This window comes from Oncorhynchus gorbuscha, linkage group LG02 (assembly GCF_021184085.1).
Source record: "Oncorhynchus gorbuscha isolate QuinsamMale2020 ecotype Even-year linkage group LG02, OgorEven_v1.0, whole genome shotgun sequence".
NCBI lineage: Eukaryota > Metazoa > Chordata > Actinopteri > Salmoniformes > Salmonidae > Oncorhynchus > Oncorhynchus gorbuscha.
Window position 1 is genome coordinate 2,443,811 of NC_060174.1, and position 22,040 is coordinate 2,465,850.

Below are 22,040 nucleotides of genomic sequence, written 5' to 3' on the forward strand. Positions count from 1 at the left end.
AGGATCAGGGGCTGTATGTACTGTCTCTGAGCAGCATAGGATCAGGGGCTGTATGTACTGTCTGAGTAGCATAGGATCAGGGGCTGTATGTACTGTCTGAGTAGCATAGGATCAGGGGCTGTATGTACTGTCTGAGTAGCATAGGATCAGGGGCTGTATGTACTGTCTGAGTAGCATAGGATCAGGGGCTGTATGTACTGTCTGAGTAGCATAGGATCAGGGGCTGTATGTACTGTCTGAGTAGCATAGGATCAGGGGCTGTATGTACTGTCTGAGTAGCATAGGATCAGGGGCTGTATGTACTGTCTGGGTAGCATAGGATCAGGGGCTGTATGTACTGTCTGAGTAGCATAGGATCAGGGGCTGTATGTACTGTCTGAGTAGCATAGGATCAGGGGCTGTATGTACTGTCTGAGTAGCATAGAATCAGGGGCTGTATGTACTGTCTCTGAGTAGCATAGGATCAGGGGCTGTATGTACTGTCTGAGTAGCATAGGATCAGGGGCTGTATGTACTGTCTGAGTAGCATAGGATCAGGGGCTGTATGTACTGTCTGAGTAGCATAGGATCAGGGGCTGTATGTACTGTCTGAGTAGCATAGGATCAGGGGCTGTATGTACTGTCTCTGAGTAGCATAGGATCAGGGGCTGTATGTACTGTCTGAGTAGCATAGGATCAGGGGCTGTATGTACTGTCTGAGTAGCATAGGATCAGGGGCTGTATGTACTGTCTCTGAGTAGCATAGGATCAGGGGCTGTATGTACTGTCTCTGAGTAGCATAGGATCAGAGGCTGTATGTACTGTCTGAGTAGCATAGGATCAGGGGCTGTATGTACTGTCTCTGAGCAGCATAGGATCAGGGGCTGTATGTACTGTCTCTGAGCAGCATAGGATCAGGGGCTGTATGTACTGTCTGAGTAGCATAGGATCAGGGGCTGTATGTACTGTCTCTGAGTAGCATAGGATCAGGGGCTGTATGTACTGTCTGAGTAGCATAGGATCAGGGGCTGTATGTACTGTCTGAGTAGCATAGGATCAGGGGCTGTATGTACTGTCTCTGAGCAGCATAGGATCAGGGGCTGTATGTACTGTCTCTGAGCAGCATAGGATCAGGGGCTGTATGTACTGTCTCTGAGCAGCATAGGATCAGGGGCTGTATGTACTGTCTGAGTAGCATAGGATCAGGGGCTGTATGTACTGTCTCTGAGTAGCATAGGATCAGGGGCTGTATGTACTGTCTGAGTAGCATAGGATCAGGGGCTCTATGTACTGTCTGAGTAGCATAGGATCAGGGGCTGTATGTACTGTCTGAGTAGCATAGGATCAGGGGCTGTATGTACTGTCTCTGAGCAGCATAGGATCAGGGGCTGTATGTACTGTCTCTGAGCAGCATAGGATCAGGGGCCGTATGTACTGTCTCTGAGCAGCATAGGATCAGGGGCTGTATGTACTGTCTCTGAGCAGCATAGGATCAGGGGCTGTATGTCCTGTCTGAGTAGCATAGGATCAGGGGCTGTATGTACTGTCTCTGAGCAGCATAGGATCAGGGGCTGTATGTACTGTCTGAGTAGCATAGGATCAGGGGCTGTATGTACTGTCTCTGAGTAGCATAGGATCAGGGGCTGTATGTACTGTCTCTGAGTAGCAGTGCCGATCTAGGATCAAGTCCCCCGTGTCCATGGAGTCTCATTCATTCTGATCAACAAAGCGTATTCTATTTTGGGACTTCAAACCAGAATGAAACAAGTTTGTCTTTTTCTGTTGCAAAACATCTGACTTTGGTGTGGCGTACTGTGAAGAGCCTGTTGTCTCGTCTCTGGCCAGGTGCAGAACCTCAGCGCCCCCGTTCTGATCCCTCCTCGTGAGTCTCGCTACATCTTCTCTCTCCTGTTCCGCCCTGTCCTCCCTTCCATCCACATCCTCCTCAACACCAACATCTCCAAGTTCCACCTTCCTGTCAGGGCCTACACAGGTTGCCTTGAGGTACACACCTACACACACACCAACACACACACCTACACACCTTCCTGTCAGGGCCTACACAGGTTACCTTGAGGTACACACCTACACACACACCAACGCACACACACGTATCTACACACACACACGTATCTACACACACGCACACATCTACACACACCCACACATCTACACACACCCACACATCTACACACACCCACACATACCCACACATCTACACATACCCACGCATCTACACACACCCACATATTTACACATACCCACACATCTACACACACCCACATATTTACACATACCCACACATCTACACACACCCACATATTTACACATACCCACACATCTACACACCCACACATCTAAACACCCACGTATCTACACATATCTACACATACCCACACTTCTACACCTAAACAAATACACACACACAAATCATCCTCCCTGCACAATCTTGTCTCTGGGAGGATCTCAATTGCATTTCCCTGATTCCTTGTCCTCTCTCCTCACCACCTCAAAACCCATTGGATGAGAAGGTCAGACCTGGGGTTTGAGAAGGAGAGGAGAGAGGATGCGAGGAATCAAGGACATGCAATTGAGATTTTCACTCATTGTTTTCCTAACATGTCCTCTGTTCTGCCCAGCCCATGTAATTTGTCCTCTGTCCTGTCCAGCCCATGTAAATTGTCCTCTGTTCAGTCCAGCCCATGTAAATTGTCCTCTGTTCTGCCCAGCCCATGTAATTTGTCCTCTGTCCTGTCCAGCCCATGTAAATTGTCCTCTGTTCTGCCCAGCCCATGTAATTTGTCCTCTGTTCAGTCCAGCCCATGTAATTTGTCCTCTGTTCTGTCCAGCCTATGTAAATTGTCCTCTGTTCAGTCCAGCCCATGTAATTTGTCCTCTGTCCTGTCCAGCCCATGGTCCTGTCCAGCCCATGTCATTTGTCCTCTGTTCTGTCCAGCCCATGTAATTTGTCCTCTGTTCTGTCCAGCCTATGTAAATTGTCCTAAGTTCTGTCCAGCCCATGTAAATTGTCCTCTGTTCTGTCCAGCCCATGTAATTTGTCCTCTGTTCTGTCCAGCCTATGTAAATTGTCCTCTGTTCAGTCCAGCCCATGTAATTTGTCCTCTGTCCTGTCCAGCCCATGGTACTGTCCTCTGTCCTGTCCAGCCCATGTAATTAGTTCTCTGTCCTGTCCAGCCCATGTCAATTTGTCCTCTGTCCTGTCCAGCCCATGTCAATTTGTCCTCTGTCCTGTCCAGCCCATGTAATTTGTCCTCTGTCCTGTCCAGCCCATGTAATTTTTCCTCTGTCCTGTCCAGCCCATGTAAATTGTCCTCTGTTCTGTCCAGCCCATGTAAATTGTCCTCTGTTCTGTCCAGCCCATGTAATTTGTCCTCTGTTCTGTCCAGCCTATGTAAATTGTCCTCTGTTCAGTCCAGCCCATGTAATTTGTCCTTTGTCCTGTCCAGCCCATAGTACTGTCCTCTGTCCTGTCCAGCCCATGTAATTTGTCCTCTGTCCTGTCCAGCCCATGGTCCTGTCCAGCCCATGTCAATTTGTCCTCTGTTCTGTCCAGCCCATGTAATTTGTCCTCTGTTCTGTCCAGCCTATGTAAATTGTCCTCTGTTCAGTCCAGCCCATGTAATTTGTCCTTTGTCCTGTCCAGCCCATAGTACTGTCCTCTGTCCTGTCCAGCCCATGTAATTTGTCCTCTGTCCTGTCCAGCCCATGGTCCTGTCCAGCCCATGTCAATTTGTCCTCTGTCCTGTCCAGCCCATGTCAATTTGTCCTCTGTCCTGTCCAGCCCATGTCAATTTGTCCTCTGTTCTGTCCAGCCCATGTAATTTGTCCTCTGTCCTGTCCAGCCCATGTAATTTGTCCTCTGTCCTGTCCAGCCCATGTAATTTTTCCTTTGTCCTGTCCAGCCCATGTCATTTGTCCCCTGTCCTCTCCAGCCCATAGTCCTGTCCCCTGTCCTCTCCAGCCCATGGTCCTGTACACCTGTCCTCTCCAGCCCATGGTCCTGTCCCCTTGTCCTCTCCAGATCATTTTGACCGGTCATCATTTTTTTGTAAAATACTCTGCCATTTTTAAAGCCCATGACCCCTGTGTCCTCTGTTCGTCCCCCCGTCCTCAGTCTATAGTCTATGTAAAACACTGCCGTTGTTAGAATCTTAATTTAACAAACAGAACTGGAGTTATAACCAATTTTCAGATTAAATAACTCACGGACACTAGAGAAGCTTAACCAAGTTGACTTGTTCCCAAAGGGTCCACAAAGCTGTAACTCAGACACTGACATGGCTTCCCCTGGGTGGAGTCTCCTCCTTATCTCTAAACATTGCCTCATTCTTGCTAAGCAGGGAACTAAGTGATATGAGCCTTCAACGGTTTCTCCCCTTATCAGTACTGTCACGTTCCCTGCACTCAACCCCTCCCAAGCCTCATTATGCCCCCCTCATGTCTCATTATGTCCAGCCTCATGTCTCATTTGTCCTCTGTCTCTGTCCAGCCCATGTGGCCCCCCTCCTCATGTCTCATTATCCCTCCTCATGTCTCATTATCCTCATGTCTCATTCCCCCCCCAGCCTCATGTCTCATTGTCCCTCCTGTCTCATTATCCAGCCCTCCTCATGTCTCATTATGCCCCCCTCCCTCATGTCTCTGTCTCATGTCTCATTAATTGTCCTCATGTTCTGCCCCCCTCATGTCTCATTATGCCCCCCCTCATGTCTCATTATGCCCCCCCCCTCCTCATGTCTCATTATGCCCCCTCCCTCAGTCTCATTATGCCCCCCCTCCTCATGTCTCATTATCAGTCCAGCCCATGTCTCATTTGTCCTCCCTCTGTCTCATTATCCCCAGCCTCATGTCTCATTATGCCCCCCCTCCTCATGTCTCATTATGCCCCCTCCCTCATGTCTCATTATGCCCAGCCCATGGTCCTCATGTCTCATTTGTCCTCTCCTCATGTCTCATTATGGCCCATGTCTCATTATGCCCCCCCCCCCCCTCATGTCTCATTATGCCCCCCCTCCTCATGTCTCATTATGTTCCCAGCCTCATGTCTCATTATGCCCCCCCTCCTCATGTCTCATTATGCCCATGTCTCATTTGTCCTCTGTCCTCATGTCTCATTAGCCCATCATGTCTCATTATGCCCCCCCCCCCCCCTCATGTCTCATTATGCCCCCTCCTCATGTCTCATTATGCCCCCCTCATGTCTCATTATGCCCCCCTCATGCCTCATTATGCCCCCCCTCATGTCTCATTATGCCCCCCCCCCCTCATGTCTCATTAGCCCATCATGCCTCATTATGCCCCCCCCCTCATGTCTCATTATGCCCCCTCCTCATGTCTCATTATGCCCCCCCCCCCTCATGTCTCATTATGCCCCCCTCCTCATGTCTCATTATGCCCCCCCTCATGTCTCATTATGTCCCCCTCCTCATGTCTCATTATCCCCTTGTCCTCTCATGATCATTATGACCCCTCCTCATGTCTCATTATGCCCCCCCCCCTCCTCATGTCTCATTATTCCTCATGTCTCATTAGGCCCGTCTCCTCATGTCTCATTATGCCCCCCCCTCATGTCTCATTATCCCCCCCTCATGTCTCCCCCCTCCTCATGTCTCATTATGTCTCATGTCTCATTATGCCCCCCTCCTCATGTCTCATTATCCTCATGTTATTACAAACATGAACTCATTATAACCAATTCTCATTATTCATGTCTCATTATGGACCCTCATGTCTCATTATGCCCCCCCCTCATGTCTCATTATGACTCATGTCTCATTATGGCCCCCCTCCTCATGTCTCATTATGCCCCCTCCTCATGTCTCATTACCCCCCTCCTCATGTCTCATTATGCCCCCCTCCTCATGTCTCATTATGGCCCCCCCCCATGTCTCATTATGCCCCCCTCCTCATGTCTCATTATGCCCCCTCCTCATGTCTCATTATGCAGGGAACTCATGTCTCATTATGCCCCCTCCCTCATGTCTCATTTCCCCCTCCTCATGTCTCATTATGCCCCCCTCCTCATGTCTCATTATGGCCCCCCTCCTCATGTCTCATTATGCCCCCCTCCTCATGTCTCATTATGCCCCCCCTCCTCATGTCTCATTATGCCCCCCTCCTCATGTCTCATTATGCCCCCCCCTCATGTCTCATTATGCCCCCCCCTCCTCATGTCTCATTATGCCCCCCCCTCCTCATGTCTCATTATGCCCCCCCCTCATGTCTCATTATGCCCCCCTGCTTGCCATTAGCTGTCGTGACGTTGTATTAGTTAATGTGACGACTGTTGCTCATCTAATGATTAAATGTTTCTAATTGCGTGATAAAATGAATCAAGCAATTACTAACTCATTAACCTGGGGCACCATGGGAAAATTAGTTGTATTGAGTTTCTATTTCCCAAATTTACTCAAAGAATATCAGAATATCGATTTCACAACAGTCGCTAATTAATCCGTTTCCTCTACAGTCTCGTTCTGAACGTAGCATAATCCGGGAATCTGCACGGACCCGGGTCCCACCAATGAGTTCGGACCCGGTTCCCACCAATGAGTTCGGACCCGGTTCCCACCAATGAGTTCGGACCCGGGTCCCACCAATGAGTTCGTACCCGGGTCTCACCAATGAGTTCGGACCCGGGTCTCACCAATGAGGAATGAAACAGTGGAGTAACCACGATTCGATGGAGAGTGGAGGATAGATGGTCCGGCTTGAATTCACTCACTTAGACACAGCTACTCATCCGTAGCTTGGGTAGAAAAAGATTTCTTTTGTCTTCAACCTTGGGTTGAGTTTTGGGTTCGTTTACTTTTTAGACCTCGGCTGCAGCTCGGGTCACTTAGTCTGACCTGTTACTTCTTCACTCTCAGGTTTTATACCCTCTGGTCAGAAGTGGGCGTATCCGCCTTTAAGGCAATTCTCTGGGCGTATCCGCCTTTAAGGCAATTCTCTGGGCGTAACCGCCTTTAAGGCAATTCTCTGGGCGTACCAAGCTAAGAGGCAAGGTCTAGATTTGACTCAAATCCAATTTTAGACAACTAACTTCACATTTCATCTTCCCCAAAACATTCTCTTTGATTTGGACATTTTCCATACAACGTACAATGTATAAACATCTAACATATACTAGGTCAACTGTTGACGTTACAATATTTTCGTAATAACGTCATCTATTAACCTTTAATAACAGAACAAAAATGACATACATTTTCATAGTCCATCTATCGTCATGACCACCATTGTGGCTGACGGAAACCATTATTCCAAAGTCCCTTTAGTTCATGTTTAATGTTCTGAGGCTGGTTCTCCATAGTAACAGGACAAAGGAATTTGTCTGTGGTCTGAGATTTACCAGGGGCGTGAGGGGTCATAAAACCCCCACATCTTCCTAGCCCTTGAGATCCCTTCTCCTCTGGTGGTCATTGGTAACCTGAGCCGAGCAGGACAGTCACGACACCGATGAGAACTGCTAGCCATTGGCTGTTAACAGCTGAGGACTGCTAGCCATTGGCTGTTAACAGCTGAGAACTGCTAGCCATTGGCTGTTAACAGCTGAGAACTGCTGTTAACAGCTGAGAACTGCTAGCCATTGGCTGTTAACAGCTGAGAACTGCTAGCCATTGGCTGTTAACAGCTGAGAACTGCTAGCCATTGGCTGTTAACAGCTGAGAACTGCTAGCCATTGGCTGTTAACAGCTGAGAACGGCTAGCCATTGGTTGTTAACAGCTGAGAACTGCTAGCTAACTGGCATGCACAAAAACAGTCAACATCTTCGGGAGTACAGTCCCCCAGAAATCGTCTGAATCCCCTGCTAGTGACGAAAGTAAGAACTGCGCTGTCTGAGAGGAGAATAACTATTGACCCGTTCTAATTGTATATTATCCACAGATTGTGAGCCAAAGATGAAAACCTTTCCTACCAGTATTAATTTTCAGTGCGTGTTGTGTTTTTTCTTTTTTTTTACCATTCCTGAAGCTGTGACCAGAAACAAGGAGGGGCAATACCAGAATATACAGTGTCTTGCGAAAGTATTCGCCCCCCCCTTGAACTTTGCGACCTTTTGCCACATTTCAGGCTTCAAACATAAAGATATAAAACATAAAGATATAAAACTGTATTTTTTTTGTGAAGAATCAACAACAAGTGGGACACAATCATGAAGTGGAACGACATTTATTGGATATTTCAAACTTTTTTATTTCAAACTTTTTTAACATTTCAAAAACATTTCAAAAACTGAAACATTGGGTGTGCAAAATTATTCAGCCCCTTTACTTTCAGTGCAGCAAACTCTCTCCAGAAGTTCAGTGAGGATCTCTGAACGATCCAATGTTGACCTAAATGACTAATGATGATAAATACAATCCACCTGTGTGTAAGCAAGTCTCCCTATAAATGCACCTGCACTGTGATAGTCTCAGAGGTCTGTTAAAAGCGCAGAGAGCATCATAAAGAACAAGGAACACACCAGGCAGGTCCGAGATACTGTTGTAAAGAAGTTTAAAGCCGGATTTGGATACAAAAAGATTTCCCAAGCTTTAAACATCATAAGGAGCACTGTGCAAGCGATAATATTGAAATGTAAGGAGTATCAGACCACTGCAAATCTACCAAGACCTGGCCGTCCCTCTAAACTTTCAGCTCATACAAGGAGAAGACTGATCAGAGATGCAGCCAAGAGGCCCATGATCACTCTGGATGAACTGCAGAGATCTACAGCTGAGGTGGGAGACTCTGTCCATAGGACAACAAAGTTTGTCGTTTAAAGTTTGCCACAAGCAACCTGGGAGACACACCAAACATGTGGAAGAAGGTGCTCTGGTCAGATGAAACCAAAATTGAACTTTTTGGCAACAATGCAAAATGTTATGTTTGGTGTAAAAGCAACACAGCTCATCACCCTGAACACACCATCCCCACTGTCAAACATGGTGGTGGCAGCATCATGGTTTGGGCCTGCTTTTCTTCAGCAGGGACAGGGAAGATGGTTAAAATTGATGGGAAGATGGATGGAGCCAAATACAGGACCATTCTGGAAGAAAACCTGATGGAGTCTGCAAAAGACCTGAGACTGGGATGGAGATTTGTCTTCCAACAAGACAATTATCCAAAACATAAAGCAAAATCTACAATGGAATGGTTCAAAAATAAACATATCCAGGTGTTAGAATGGCCAGGTCAAAGTCCAGACCTGAATCCAATCGAGAATCTGTGGAAAGAACTGAAAACTGCTGTTCACAAATGCTCTCCATCCAACCTCACTGAGCTCGAGCTGTTTTGCAAGGAGGAATGGGAAAAAATGTCAGTCTCTCGATGTGCTAAACTGATAGAGACATACCCCAAGCGACTTACAGCTGTAATCGCAGCAAAAGGTGGCGCTACAAAGTATTAACTTAAAGGGGGCTGAATAATTTTGCACGCCCAATTAGTCAGGGGTGATATGTACCTTAGTAACATACCTGGTAGTCAGAGGTGATATGTACCTTAGTAACATACCTGGTAGTCAGGGGTGATATGTACCCTAGTAACATACCTGGTAGTCAGGGGTGATATGTACCTTAGTAACATACCTGGTAGTCAGGGGTGATATGTACCCTAGTAACATACCTGGTAGTCAGGGGTGATATGTACCCTAGTAACATACCTGGTAGTCAGGGGTGATATGTACCCTAGTAACATACCTGGTAGTCAGGGGTGATATGTACCCTAGTAACATACCTGTTACAGCCCACATTGCCTACTTCTTAGTCATCACCTCTCCAACTGTTTTGGGGTGTGAGTCAACTCATACTCTTTACTGTCCACTGGTTGTGCAATACAGCAATAGGTCCTTTAAAACAGCATGTACTGTTACTATGTGCCATCATGATGAGTGATGTTTTGTTGTTGCCTGATCTGAGATCTGTTTGTGCCCTCTTGATAACTCCTGGGGTGATGTGTTATGCCACATGACCAGAGAACATGGCTACAGCACAAACAGATCTAGGACCAGTCTTAGGAGATTTTTCTTCTGTGTTTTTCAGAAGGCTGCGATAGCAGTGGGGAAGCTAAACAGCTGTCCTGAACACATCATCCTACCTCCATCCTTTCCCGTGAGTTACTTGTGTTAAACCATCATCCTACCTCTAGCCCTCTGTTAAACCATCATCCTACCTCTAGCCCTCTGTTAAACCTTCATCCTACCCCTAGCCCTCTGTTAAACCAGCATCCTACCTCTAGCCCTCTGTTAAACCATCATCCTACCTCTAGTCCTCTGTTAAACCATCATCCTACCTCTAGTCCTCTGTTAAACCATCATCCTACCTCTAGCCCTCTGTTAAACCAGCATCCTACTTCAAACCCTCTGTTAAACCATCATCCTACCTCTAGCCCTCTGTTAAACCATCATCCTACCTCTAGCCCTCTGTTAAACCATCATCCTACCTCTAGCCCTCTGTTAAACCATCATCCTACCTCTAGTCCTCTGTTAAACCATCATCCTACCTCTAGCCCTCTGTTAAACCATCATCCTACCTCTAGCCCTCTGTTAAACCATCATCCTACCTCTAGCCCTCTGTTAAACCATCATCCTAACTCTAGCCCTCTGTTAAACCATCATCCTACCTCTAGCCCTCTGTTAAACCATCATCCTACCTCTAGCCCTCTGTTAAACCATCATCCTACCTCTAGCCCTCTGTTAAACCATCATCCTACCTCTAGCCCCCTGTTAAACCATCATCCTACCTCTAGCCCTCTGTTAAACCATCATCCTACCTCTAGCCCTCTGTTAAACCATCATCCTACCTCTAGCCCTCTGTTAAACCATCATCCTACCTCTAGCCCTCTGTTAAACCATCATCCTACCTCTAGCCCTCTGTTAAACCATCATCCTACCTCTAGCCCTCTGTTAAACCATCATCCTACCTCTAGTCCTCTGTTAAACCATCATCCTACCTCTAGTCCTCTGTTAAACCATCATCCTACCTATAGCCCTCTGGTAAACTATCATCCTACCTATAGCCCTCTGTTAAACCATCATCCTACCTATAGCCCTCTGTTAAACCATCATCCTACCTCTAGCCCTCTGTTAAACCATCATCCTACCTCTAGCCCTCTGTTAAACCATCATCCTACCTCTAGCCCTTTGTTAAACCATCATCCTACTTCTAGCCCTCTGTTAAACCATCATCCTACCTCTAGCCCTCTGTTAAACCATCATCCTACCTCTAGCCCTCTGTTAAACCTTCATCCTACCTCTAGCCCTCTGTTAAACCATCATCTTACTTAAGAACAGGCCTTAGCCGTGGTATATTGGCCATATACCACACCCCCTCGTGCCTTATTGAGTAACAACAGGCACAAGATCAGATTGCTGACATTCCAACACGCAACACAACATTCTTACAATGTAACTCTTCACTGTCTTGAAATGACACGATAGGTGTTCAAACAGTGTTATGGTATGGTAGCGTGTCATGTCGCCCTGCCCTGACGTGTCTGTGTGCCTGTTGGTGCCTGTGTTTGTCCTCTCCTCTCTGCACCCCCAGGGGAAGATAGTTCACCAGAGTTTCACCATCCAGAGTTCCTTCACCCAGAGAGCGAGACTCCGACACATCCGTTCCCTGACAGAAGACATTCGGTTCTATTACAAAAGACTACGTAGTAACAAGAATGGACTGGAACCGAGACGCAAGTCCAAGGTGTAGACACAGGTTCCCGCTGTAGGCTTTAGTTCAATAACATCGTTCTGAACGTCAACATTTATGCAGCACAGAGCTTAATGGCATCGCTTTATTTCCCTGTTTTTGCAGGTTGCTAATATTTATTTTGATGCCAGTTTGCAGTGTGTCGACCACTGTTATGTGGGGTTGCCGTTTGTTCTGAAATGTGAGTAACTTGGACGTCTCATGATATCATTTGTTAGTTTTTTTCACAGAAAATGTTCAATCCTCACACAACGTGCTACTTAAAAACATCTAACCTTGACTCTCAACTTCAGCTGTAAACTATGAGAATGTGACTGACCGTCTAACCTTCAGCTGTAAACTATAATAATGTGACTGACCGTCTAACCTTCAGCTGTAAACTATAATAATGTGACTGACCGTCTAACCTTCAGCTGTAAACTATAATAATGTGACTGACCGTCTAACCTTCAGCTGTAAACTATAATAATGTGACTGACCGTCTAACCTTCAGCTGTAAACTATAATAATGTGACTGACCGTCTAACCTTCAGCTGTAAACTATAATAATGTGACTGACCGTCTAACCTTCAGCTGTAAACTATAATAATGTGACTGACCGTCTAACCTTCAGCTGTAAACTATAATAATGTGAATAACCATCAGCTACATGAATATTGGGCTATTGACCAACAGTCTACGTTAATATAGTCTCTTCCAGCTGATATACAGTATGTTAATATAGTGTTGTGTTTAAAGCTGAGGCTCGTCCCCACGGCCTGGTCTTACAGGAGGACATCTGGGATGCTGACATTGACCTCCACCAGAAACTGCTTCGACGTTGGACAGAGCTGAAAGATCGCTCGGGACATCAGTGAGTCTGACGTCTCTCTGGCTGAGGCCTGAATGGCACCCTGTTCTCTATATAGTGCAGCACTTGTCACCAGGGCCCTATATAGTGGCTTAACGTCACCGTGGCCCTATATAGTGGCTTAACGTCACCGTGGCCCTATATAGTGCAGTACTTGTCACCTGGGCCCTATATAGTGGGTTAACGTCACCTGGGCCCTATATAGTGGGTTAATGTCACCGTGGCCCTATATAGTGGGTTAATGTCACCGTGGCCCTATATAGTGGGTTAATGTCACCTAGGCCCTATATAGTCTAGCACTTGTCACCTAGGCCCTATATAGTCTAGCACTTGTCACCTAGGCCCTATATAGTGCAGTACTTGTCACCTGGGCCTTATATAGTGGGTTAACGTCACCTGGGCCCTATATAGTGGGTTAATGTCACCGTGGCCCTATATAGTGGGTTAATGTGACCTAGGCCCTATATAGTGGGTTAACGTCACCTGGGCCCTATATAGTGCAGCACTTGTCACCAGGGCCCTATATAGTGCAGTACTTGTCACCTAGGCCCTATATAGTGGCTTAACGTCACCTAGGCCCTATATAGTGCAGTACTTGTCACCTAGGCCCTATATAGTGGCTTAATGTCACCTAGGCCCTATATAGTGGCTAAATGTCACCAGGGCCCAATATCGTGCAGCACTTGTCACCTGGGCCCTATATAGTGCAGCACTTGTCACCAGGGCCCTATATAGTGGCTTAACGTCACCTGGGCCCTATATAGTGCAGTACTTGTCACCTGGGCCCTATATAGTGCAGCACTTGTCACCAGCACTTGTCACCTAGGACCTGGGCCCTATATAGTGTCACTTGTGGGCCCAGTGCAGTACTTGTCAGGCCCTATATAGTGCAGTACTTGTCACCAGGGCCCTATATAGTGCAGCACTTGTCACCAAGGCCCTATATAGTGCAGCACTTGTCACCAGGGCCCTATATAGTGGCTTAACGTCACCTGGGCCCTATATAGTGCAGTACTTCTTGTCAGCACTTGTGGGCCCCCTAGTGGCTTAATAGTGCAGCACTTGTCACCAAGGCCCTATATAGTGCAGTACTTGTCACCTGGGCCCTATATAGTGGCTTAACGTCACCTGGGCCCTATATAGTGCAGTACTTGTCACCTGGGCCCTATATAGTGCAGTACTTGTCACCTGGGCCCTATATAGTGCAGTACTTGTCACCTGGGCCCTATATAGTGCAGTACTTGTCACCTGGGCCCTATATAGTGGCTTAACGTCACCTGGGCCCTATATAGTGCAGCACTTGTCACCTATGCTCCACTCTATAGGTAACAGAGTGCCCATACTGTAGGTCTCTCCAGTCTATAGGGAACAGAGTGCCCATACTGTAGGTCTCTCCAGTCTATAGGGAACAGGGTGCCCATACTGTAGGTCTCTCCAGTCTATAGGGAACAGGGTGCCCATACTGTAGGTCTCTCCAGTCTATAGGGAACAGAGTGCCCATACTGTAGGTCTCTCCACTCTATAGGGAACAGGGTGCCCATACTGTAGGTCTCTCCAGTCTATCAGGAACAGGGTGCCCATACTGTAGGTCTCTTCAGTCTATAAGGAACAGGGTGCCCATACTGTAGGTCTCTTCAGTCTATAGGGAACAGGGTGCCCATACTGTAGGTCTCTCCACTCTATAGGGAACAGGGTGCCCATACTGTAGGTCTCTCCAGTCTATAGGGAACAGGGTGCCCATACTGTAGGTCTCTCCACTCTATAGGGAACAGGGTGCCCATACTGTAGGTCTCTCCACTCTATAGGGAACAGAGTGCCCATACTGTAGGTCTCTCCAGTCTATAGGGAACAGGGTGCCCATACTGTAGGTCTCTCCAGTCTATAGGGAACAGGGTGCCCATACTATAGGTCTCTTCAGTCTATAGGGAACAGGGTGCCCATACTGTAGGTCTCTTCAGTCTATAAGGAACAGGGTGCCCGTAGGTCTCTCCAGTATATAAGGAACAGGGTGCCCATACTGTAGGTCTCTCCAGTCTATAGGGAACAGGGTGTCCATACTGTAGGTCTCTCCAGTCTATAGGGAACAGGGTGCCCATACTGTAGGTCTCTCCAGTCTATAAGGAACAGGGTGCCCATACTGTAGGTCTCTCCAGTCTATAGGGAACAGGGTGCCCATACTGTAGGTCTCTCCAGTCTATAGGGAACAGGGTGCCCATACTGTAGGTCTCTCCAGTCTATAGGGAACAGGGGGCCCATACTGTAGGTCTCTCCAGTCTATAGGGAACACGGTGCCCATACTGTAGGTCTCTCCAGTCTATAGGGAACAGGGTGCCCATACTGTAAGGTCTCTCCAGTCTATAGGGAACAGGGTGCCCATACTGTAGGTCTCTCCAGTCTATAGGGAACAGGATGCCCATAGGTCTCTCCAGTCTATAGGGAACAGGGTGCCCATACTGTAGGTCTCTCCAGTCTATAGGGAACAGGGTGCCCATACTGTAGGTCTCTCCAGTCTATCAGGAACAGGGTGCCCATACTGTAGGTCTCTTCAGTCTATAGGGAACAGGGTGCCCATACTGTAGGTCTCTCCAGTCTATAGGGAACAGGGTGCCCATACTGTAGGTCTCTTCAGTCTATAGGGAACAGGGTGCCCATACTGTAGGTCTCTCCAGTCTATAGGGAACAGGGTGCCCATAGGTCTCTCCAGTCTATAGGGAACAGGGTGCCCATACTGTAGGTCTCTCCAGTCTATAGGGAACAGGGTGCCCATACTGTAGGTCTCTCCAGTCTATAGGGAACAGGGTGCCCATGGGTCTCATCAGTCTATAGGGAACAGGGTGCCCATAGGTCTCATCAGTCTATAGGGAACAGGGTGCCCATAGGTCTCTCCAGTCTATAAGGAACAGGGTGCCCATACTGTAGGTCTCTCCAGTCTATAAGGAACAGGGTGCCAATAGGTCTCTCCAGTCTATAAGGAACAGGGTGCCAATAGGTCTCTCCAGTCTATAAGGAACAGGGTACCCATAGGTCTCTCCAGTCTATAAGGAACAGGGTGCCAATAGGATGCACATAACTCTGTCTTCTCTTGATCCTATGTGACAGTGCTGTGTTGGTGCAGCTAGCAGACAGTATTCCTGAGTGTCCTGATGTTGTCTTTGTATAAAGAGTTGAGGCGGTGTTTGAAGTCAGCACAGATCTTCAGGAGACAGTCCAGGCAACAATAACAGCACAACAGACCTGGCCGTCGCTGGTTAACGCCTCACAACAGATCACGTTTCCCCTCACCAATACCAATAGCTCCTCTGTGAGTACAGTACACTATACAAACATACTTTCGGAAAGTAGTCAGTCTTTTTCCCAAAAACATTTACGTTACAGCCTTATTCTATAATGGATTAAATAACTAAAAAATAACTATTAAATAACTAAAAATAACTATTAAATAACTAAAAATAAAAAATAACTAAAAAACAACTATTAAATAACTATTAAATAACTAAAAATAACTATTAAATAACTTAAAAAATAACTAAAAAATAACTATTAAATAACTAAAAATAACTATTAAATAACTAAAAATAACTATTAAATAACTATTCAATAACTATTAAATAACTATTCAATAACTAAAAATAACTAAAAATAACTATTAAATAACTAAAAAATAACTATTAAATAACTAAAAAATAACTATTAAATAACTAAAAATAACTATTAAATAACTATTAAATAACTAAAAATAACTATTAAATAACTAAAAAATAACTATTAAATAACTAAAAATAACTATTAAATAACTAAAAATAACTATTAAATAACTAAAAATAACTATTAAATAACTAAAAAATAACTATTAAATAACTAAAAATAACTATTAAATAACTAAAAATAACTATTAAATAACTAAAAAATAACTATTAAATAACTAAAAAATAACTATGAAATAACTAAAAAATCTCATCAATCATCAATCTACGCACCATACCCCATAACATGACATTAAAAAAAAACATGTATTTCAAATAAAAAAAAGTCCTTATTTATGTAAGTATTCAGTCCATTTGCTATTAGATTCAAAATTGAGCTCAGGTGCATCCTGTTTCCATTGATCATCCTTAAGATGTTTCTACAACTTGATTGGAGTCCATCTGTGGTAAATTCAATTGATTGGACATGATTTGGAAAGACACACACCTGTATATATAAGGTCCCACAGTTGTCAGAGCAAAAATCAAGCCATGAGGTCGAAGGAATTGTCCGTAGAGCTCCGAGACAGGATTGTGTCGAGGCACAGATCTGGGGAAGGGTACCACAACATTTCTGCAGCATTAAAGGTCTCCAAGAACACAGTGGCCTCCATCATTCTGCAGCATTGAAGGTCCCCAAGAACACAGTGGCCTCCATCATTCTTAAATGGAAGACGTTTGGAACCACCAAGGCTCTTCCTAGAGCTGTCCGCTCGGCCAAACTGAGCAATCGGGGGAGAAGGGCCTTGGTCAGGGAGCTGTCCAAGAACCCAATGGTCACTCTGACAGAGCTCCTCTGTGGAGATGGGAGAACCTTCCAGGAGGACAACCATCTCTGCAGCACCACCAATCAGGCCTTTATGGTAGAGTGTCCAGATGGAAGCCACTCCTCAGTAAAAGGCACATGACAGCCCGCTTGGAGTTTGTCAAAAGGCACCTAAAAGACACTCAGACCATTAGAAACAAGATTCTCTGGTTTGATGAAACCAAGATTGAATGCCAAGCGTCACATCTGGAGGCTACTTGGCACCATCCCTACGCATGGTGGTGGCAGCATCATGCTGTAGGGAAGTTTTTCAGAGGCAGGAACTGGGAGACTAGTCAGGATCGAGGGAAAGATGAACGGAGCAAAGTACAGAGAGATCCTCGAAGAAAACCTGCTCCAGAGGACAACTACCCTAAGCACATTGGCAAGACAACACAGGAGTGGCTTCGGGACAAGTCTCTGAATGTCCTTGACTGGCCCAGCCAGAGCCCGGAGGACTTGAACCTTTGGAGAGCCCTGAAAATAGCTGTGCAGCGATGCTCCCCATCCAACCTGACAGAGCTGGAGAGGATCTGCAGAGAAGAATGGGAGAAACTCCCCAAATACAGGTGTGCCAAGCTTGTAGCTTCATATCCAAGAAGACTCAAGGTTGTAATCGCTGCCAATAGTTTCTTCAACAAAGTACTGAGTAAAAGGCTCTGAATATTTATGTATTATGTCAGTGTTATTTTTAATACATTTGCAAAAATGTATAAAAACCTGTTTTTGCTTTGTCATAATGGTGTATTGTGGGTAGAGTAATCCATTTTAGAATCAGGCTGTCACGTAACAAAATGTGGAAAAAGTCAAGGGGTCTGAATACTTTCTGAATGCACTACACACACACACACACACACACACACACACACACACACACACACACACACACACACACACACACACACACACACACACACACACACACACACACACACACACACACACACACACACACACACACACACACACACACACACACACACACACACACACATTTCACTGACTCTCTCGCTCTGGTCTCTCATCTCTTATCCTTGTGTGTCTTACAGGAGACGGAGGTTGTTCTAGAGAACCCAGCAGATGTCCCAGTGTATGTACAGATCCTCCCTCTGGCTCTCTACCCGAACCCCTCCGTGTTTGCTGGGATACTCAGCGACAGGTATGAAATGCCTGGTAGTGCACACCGTGTGGCTCTGATACAGCACATTAATTAGATATCAGCTATCTGAGCAACCACCTCTCACAACCGAAGGCCTTTCTGTCGCTGCGTACTCTACACATTTTAGGTTGGAAATAAAGGAGGACCCTCACTGACTCTTATCTCTTTCCAGCTTCCCACTGGGAAAGTTGTCCGACATCGACACAAAATCACTGGAATTTCAGGTCAACAGAAACCTAGTAAGTAGTGCAGAATAGTACTGTGACCCTGTTGTACAGTACTGCCAGTGTTACCTAGTACAGTACTGCCAGTGTTACCTAGTACAGTACTGCCAGTGTTACCTAGTACAGTACTGCCAGTGTTACCTAGTACAGTACTGCCAGTGTTACCTAGTACAGTACTGCCAGTGTTACCTAGTACAGTACTGCCAGTGTTACCTAGTACAGTACTGCCAGTGTTACCGAGTACAGTACTGCCAGTGTTACCGAGTACAGTACTGCCAGTGTTACCTAGTACAGTACTGCCAGTGTTACCTAGTACAGTACTGCCAGTGTTACCTAGTACAGTACTGCCAGTGTTGCCAGTGTTACCGAGTACAGTACTGCCAGTGTTACCTAGTACAATACTGCCAGTGTTACCTAGTACAATACTGCCAGTGTTACCTAGTACAGTACTGCCAGTGTTACCGAGTACAGTACTGCCAGTGTTACCGAGTACAGTACTGCCAGTGTTACCGAGTACAGTACTGCCAGTGTTACCGTGTACAGTACTGCCAGTGTTACCGAGTACAGTACTGCCAGTGTTACCGAGTACAGTACTGCCAGCGTTACCGAGTACAGTACTGCCAGCGTTACCGAGTACAGTACTGCCAGCGTCACCGAGTACAGTACTGCCAGCGTCACCGAGCTGGAACAACATTCATAGCCAATTACAAGTCATTTATTGAAGAATTGTAAGACTTTTCAGTTGCAGTTAGTTTGGCGTCTTACTGCTATGCCTTAGTTTGTATGTATGTGTGTCTCTGTGTGTATCTGTCCTCTCTGTGTGTCTCTGTCCTCTCTGTGTGTCTCTGTCCTCTCTGTGTGTCTCTGTCCTCTCTGTGTGTCTCCCTGTCCTCTCTGTGTGTCTCCCTGTCCTCTCTGTGTGTCTCCCTGTCCTCTCTGTGTGTCTCTGTCCTCTCTGTGTGTCTCTGTCCTCTCTGTGTCTCCCTGTCCTCTCTGTGTGTCTCTGTCCTCTGACTTCTCTGTGTGTCTCTGTCCTCTCTGTGTGTCTCTGTCCTCTCTGTGTGTCTCTGTCCTCTCTGTGTGTCTCTGTCCTCTCTGTGTGTCTCTGTCCTCTCTGACTGCTCTGTGTCTCTCTGTCCTCTCTGTCTCTGTCCTCTCTGACTGCTCTGTGTGTCTCTGTCCTCTCTGTGTGTCTATGTCCTCTCTGACTGCTCTGTGTGTCTCTGTCCTCTCTGTGTGTCTCTGTCCTCTCTGACTGCTCTGTGTATCTCTGTCCTCTCTGTGTGTCTCTGTCCTCTCTGTGTGTCTCTGACTGCTCTGTGTGTCTCTGTCCTCTCTGTGTGTCTCTGTCCTCTCTGACTGCTCTGTGTGTCTCTGTCCTCTCTGTGTGTCTCTGTCCTCTCTGACTGCTCTGTGTGTCTCTGTCCTCTCTGTGAGTCTCTGTCCTCTCTGTGTGTCTCTGTCCTCTCTGACTGCTCTGTGTGTCTCTGTCCTCTCTGTGAGTCTCTGTCCTCTCTGTGTGTCTCTGTCCTCTCTGACTGCTCTGTGTCTCTGTCCTCTCCAAGTCGTCTGTAATGAAGGGAAGCTCAGGGTTTGTGGAGGGCTCGACCAGACCGTTTGTCCACAACGTGCTCCTGCAGCCTGGAGAGGTCAAGTCCTTCAGCCTGAGCTTCACTCCTTCCAGCAACCACTCTGTCTCCTCCCTGCTCATAGTCAGGTGGGTTAGTGGTGTTGAGTATTACCCCCCCCCCCATCCCTACACTGTGTCATATTCAGAGTATTACCCCCATCCCTACACTGTGTCATATTCAGAGTATTACCCCCCCATCCCTACACTGTGTCATATTCAGAGTATTACCCCCCCATCCCTACACTGTGTCATATTCAGAGTATTACCCCCCCCCCATCCCTACACTGTGTCATATTCAGAGTATTACCCCCCCATCCCTACACTGTGTCATATTCAGAGTATTACCCCCCCCCCCATCCCTACACTGTGTCATATTCAGAGTATTACCCCCCATCCCTACACTGTGTCATATTCAGAGTATTACCCCCCCCCCATCCCTACACTGTGTCATATTCAGAGTATTACCCTCCCCCATCCCTACACTGTGTCATATTCAGAGTATTACCCCCCCCCATCCCTACACTGTGTCATATTCAGAGTATTACCCCCCCATCCCTACACTGTGTCATATTCAGAGTATTACCCCCCCCCCCCATCCCTACACTGTGTCATATTCAGAGTATTACCCCCCATCCCTACACTGTGTCATATTCAGAGTATTACCCCCCATCCCTACACTGTGTCATATTCAGAGTATTACCCCCCATCCCTACACTGTGTCATATTCAGAGTATTACCCCCCCATCCCTACACTGTGTCATATTCAGAGTATTACCCCCCCCCATCCCTACACTGTGTCATATTCAGAGTATTACCCCTCCCCCCATCCCTACACTGTGTCATATTCAGAGTATTACCCCCCCCCCATCCCTACACTGTCATATTCAGAGTATTACCCCCCCCCATCCCTACACTGTGTCATATTCAGAGTATTACCCCCCCATCCCTACACTGTGTCATATTCAGAGTATTACCCCCCATCCCTACACTGTGTCATATTCAGAGTATTACCCCCCCCCCCATCCCTACACTGTCATATTCAGAGTATTACCCCCCCATCCCTACACTGTGTCATATTCAGAGTATTACCCCCCCATCCCTACGCTGTGTCGCGTTCAGAGTGACCCCCCTCCTGTCTACTGTTGGAAATGAATTGATAGTGATTATTGTACTTTTTGATGACAAGACTAGTTTGGCCGTCTTAGAGCCATGGCACAGTAGCTAGCTGTACTTTGAGTGTGTCCCTAGTTGTGTTTTAGGAGTAAACTGACCCACTGTGTTGTCTGGTATTTCAGGAACAACCTGACTGTGATAGATGTGATCGTGGTTCGTGGCCATGGAACCACGGGGAGCCTGCAGGTAGCTGGGAAACTCCCTGGACAAGACAGCTCCCTTCGCTTCCAAATGACAGAGGCGTTGCTGAAGGACTGCGCAGAGAGTGAGTTACAGGGCCCAGTGGGTCGTTCCACGTCCTTTCAGGGGCCATGACACCCACCGTTCAGATTGGGCTGAAATACTTTTAAAAGCAGATTAACGGTTCTGCTGCATTGTTTCGTTGAATTATAATTTGATCTCTGAGAAATTAAGCTAATTGATTGCACCCAAATTGCACTTTTTTTTATAGAATTCGTGTAATATTCAATAAATATAGTTTTTAACTTCTTATTTGTAGTTAACTTTTTTAACTCCAAAGAAATAGAAGTCCCCACACCAACAACGACTATATAGTATTAGTTCTCTGTGTCTGAGAAGGTTCCTGCTATGAGTTGATATCTTTATTCAAGTATCGTGGTGGCAGCATCATGTTATGGGTATTCTTACCACCGGCAGGGACTGGTGAGTTTATCAGGATCAAAAGAAATATGAAAGGAGCAAAGCCCAAGTAACAGAAATAGAGGAAAACCGGCCTCGGTCTTCTGAATACCTAATCCTGGGATGGTTTAA

The 22,040-nt window shown here is 46.5% G+C and overlaps 1 protein-coding gene across 5 annotated transcripts in view; it reads left to right on the forward strand.

Moving 5' to 3' along the window:
• The window catches only part of tmem131 (transmembrane protein 131), an 80,561-nt gene that overhangs the window by 35,707 nt on the left and 22,814 nt on the right, over positions 1–22,040 (forward strand). The window contains exons 12-21 of one of the 5 annotated variants that reach the window (XM_046299617.1): positions 1,825–1,983; positions 10,024–10,092; positions 11,527–11,679; positions 11,791–11,866; positions 12,424–12,538; positions 15,698–15,836; positions 18,133–18,242; positions 18,415–18,481; positions 20,032–20,183; positions 21,392–21,534. In XM_046299617.1, the coding sequence (XP_046155573.1) occupies positions 1,825–1,983; positions 10,024–10,092; positions 11,527–11,679; positions 11,791–11,866; positions 12,424–12,538; positions 15,698–15,836; positions 18,133–18,242; positions 18,415–18,481; positions 20,032–20,183; positions 21,392–21,534 (1,183 nt within the window). The remainder of the gene's footprint in view (positions 1–1,824; positions 1,984–10,023; positions 10,093–11,526; positions 11,680–11,790; positions 11,867–12,423; positions 12,539–15,697; positions 15,837–18,132; positions 18,243–18,414; positions 18,482–20,031; positions 20,184–21,391; positions 21,535–22,040) is intronic. The other 4 variants (XM_046299624.1, XM_046299630.1, XM_046299636.1 and 1 more) reach the window with 4 other exon arrangements.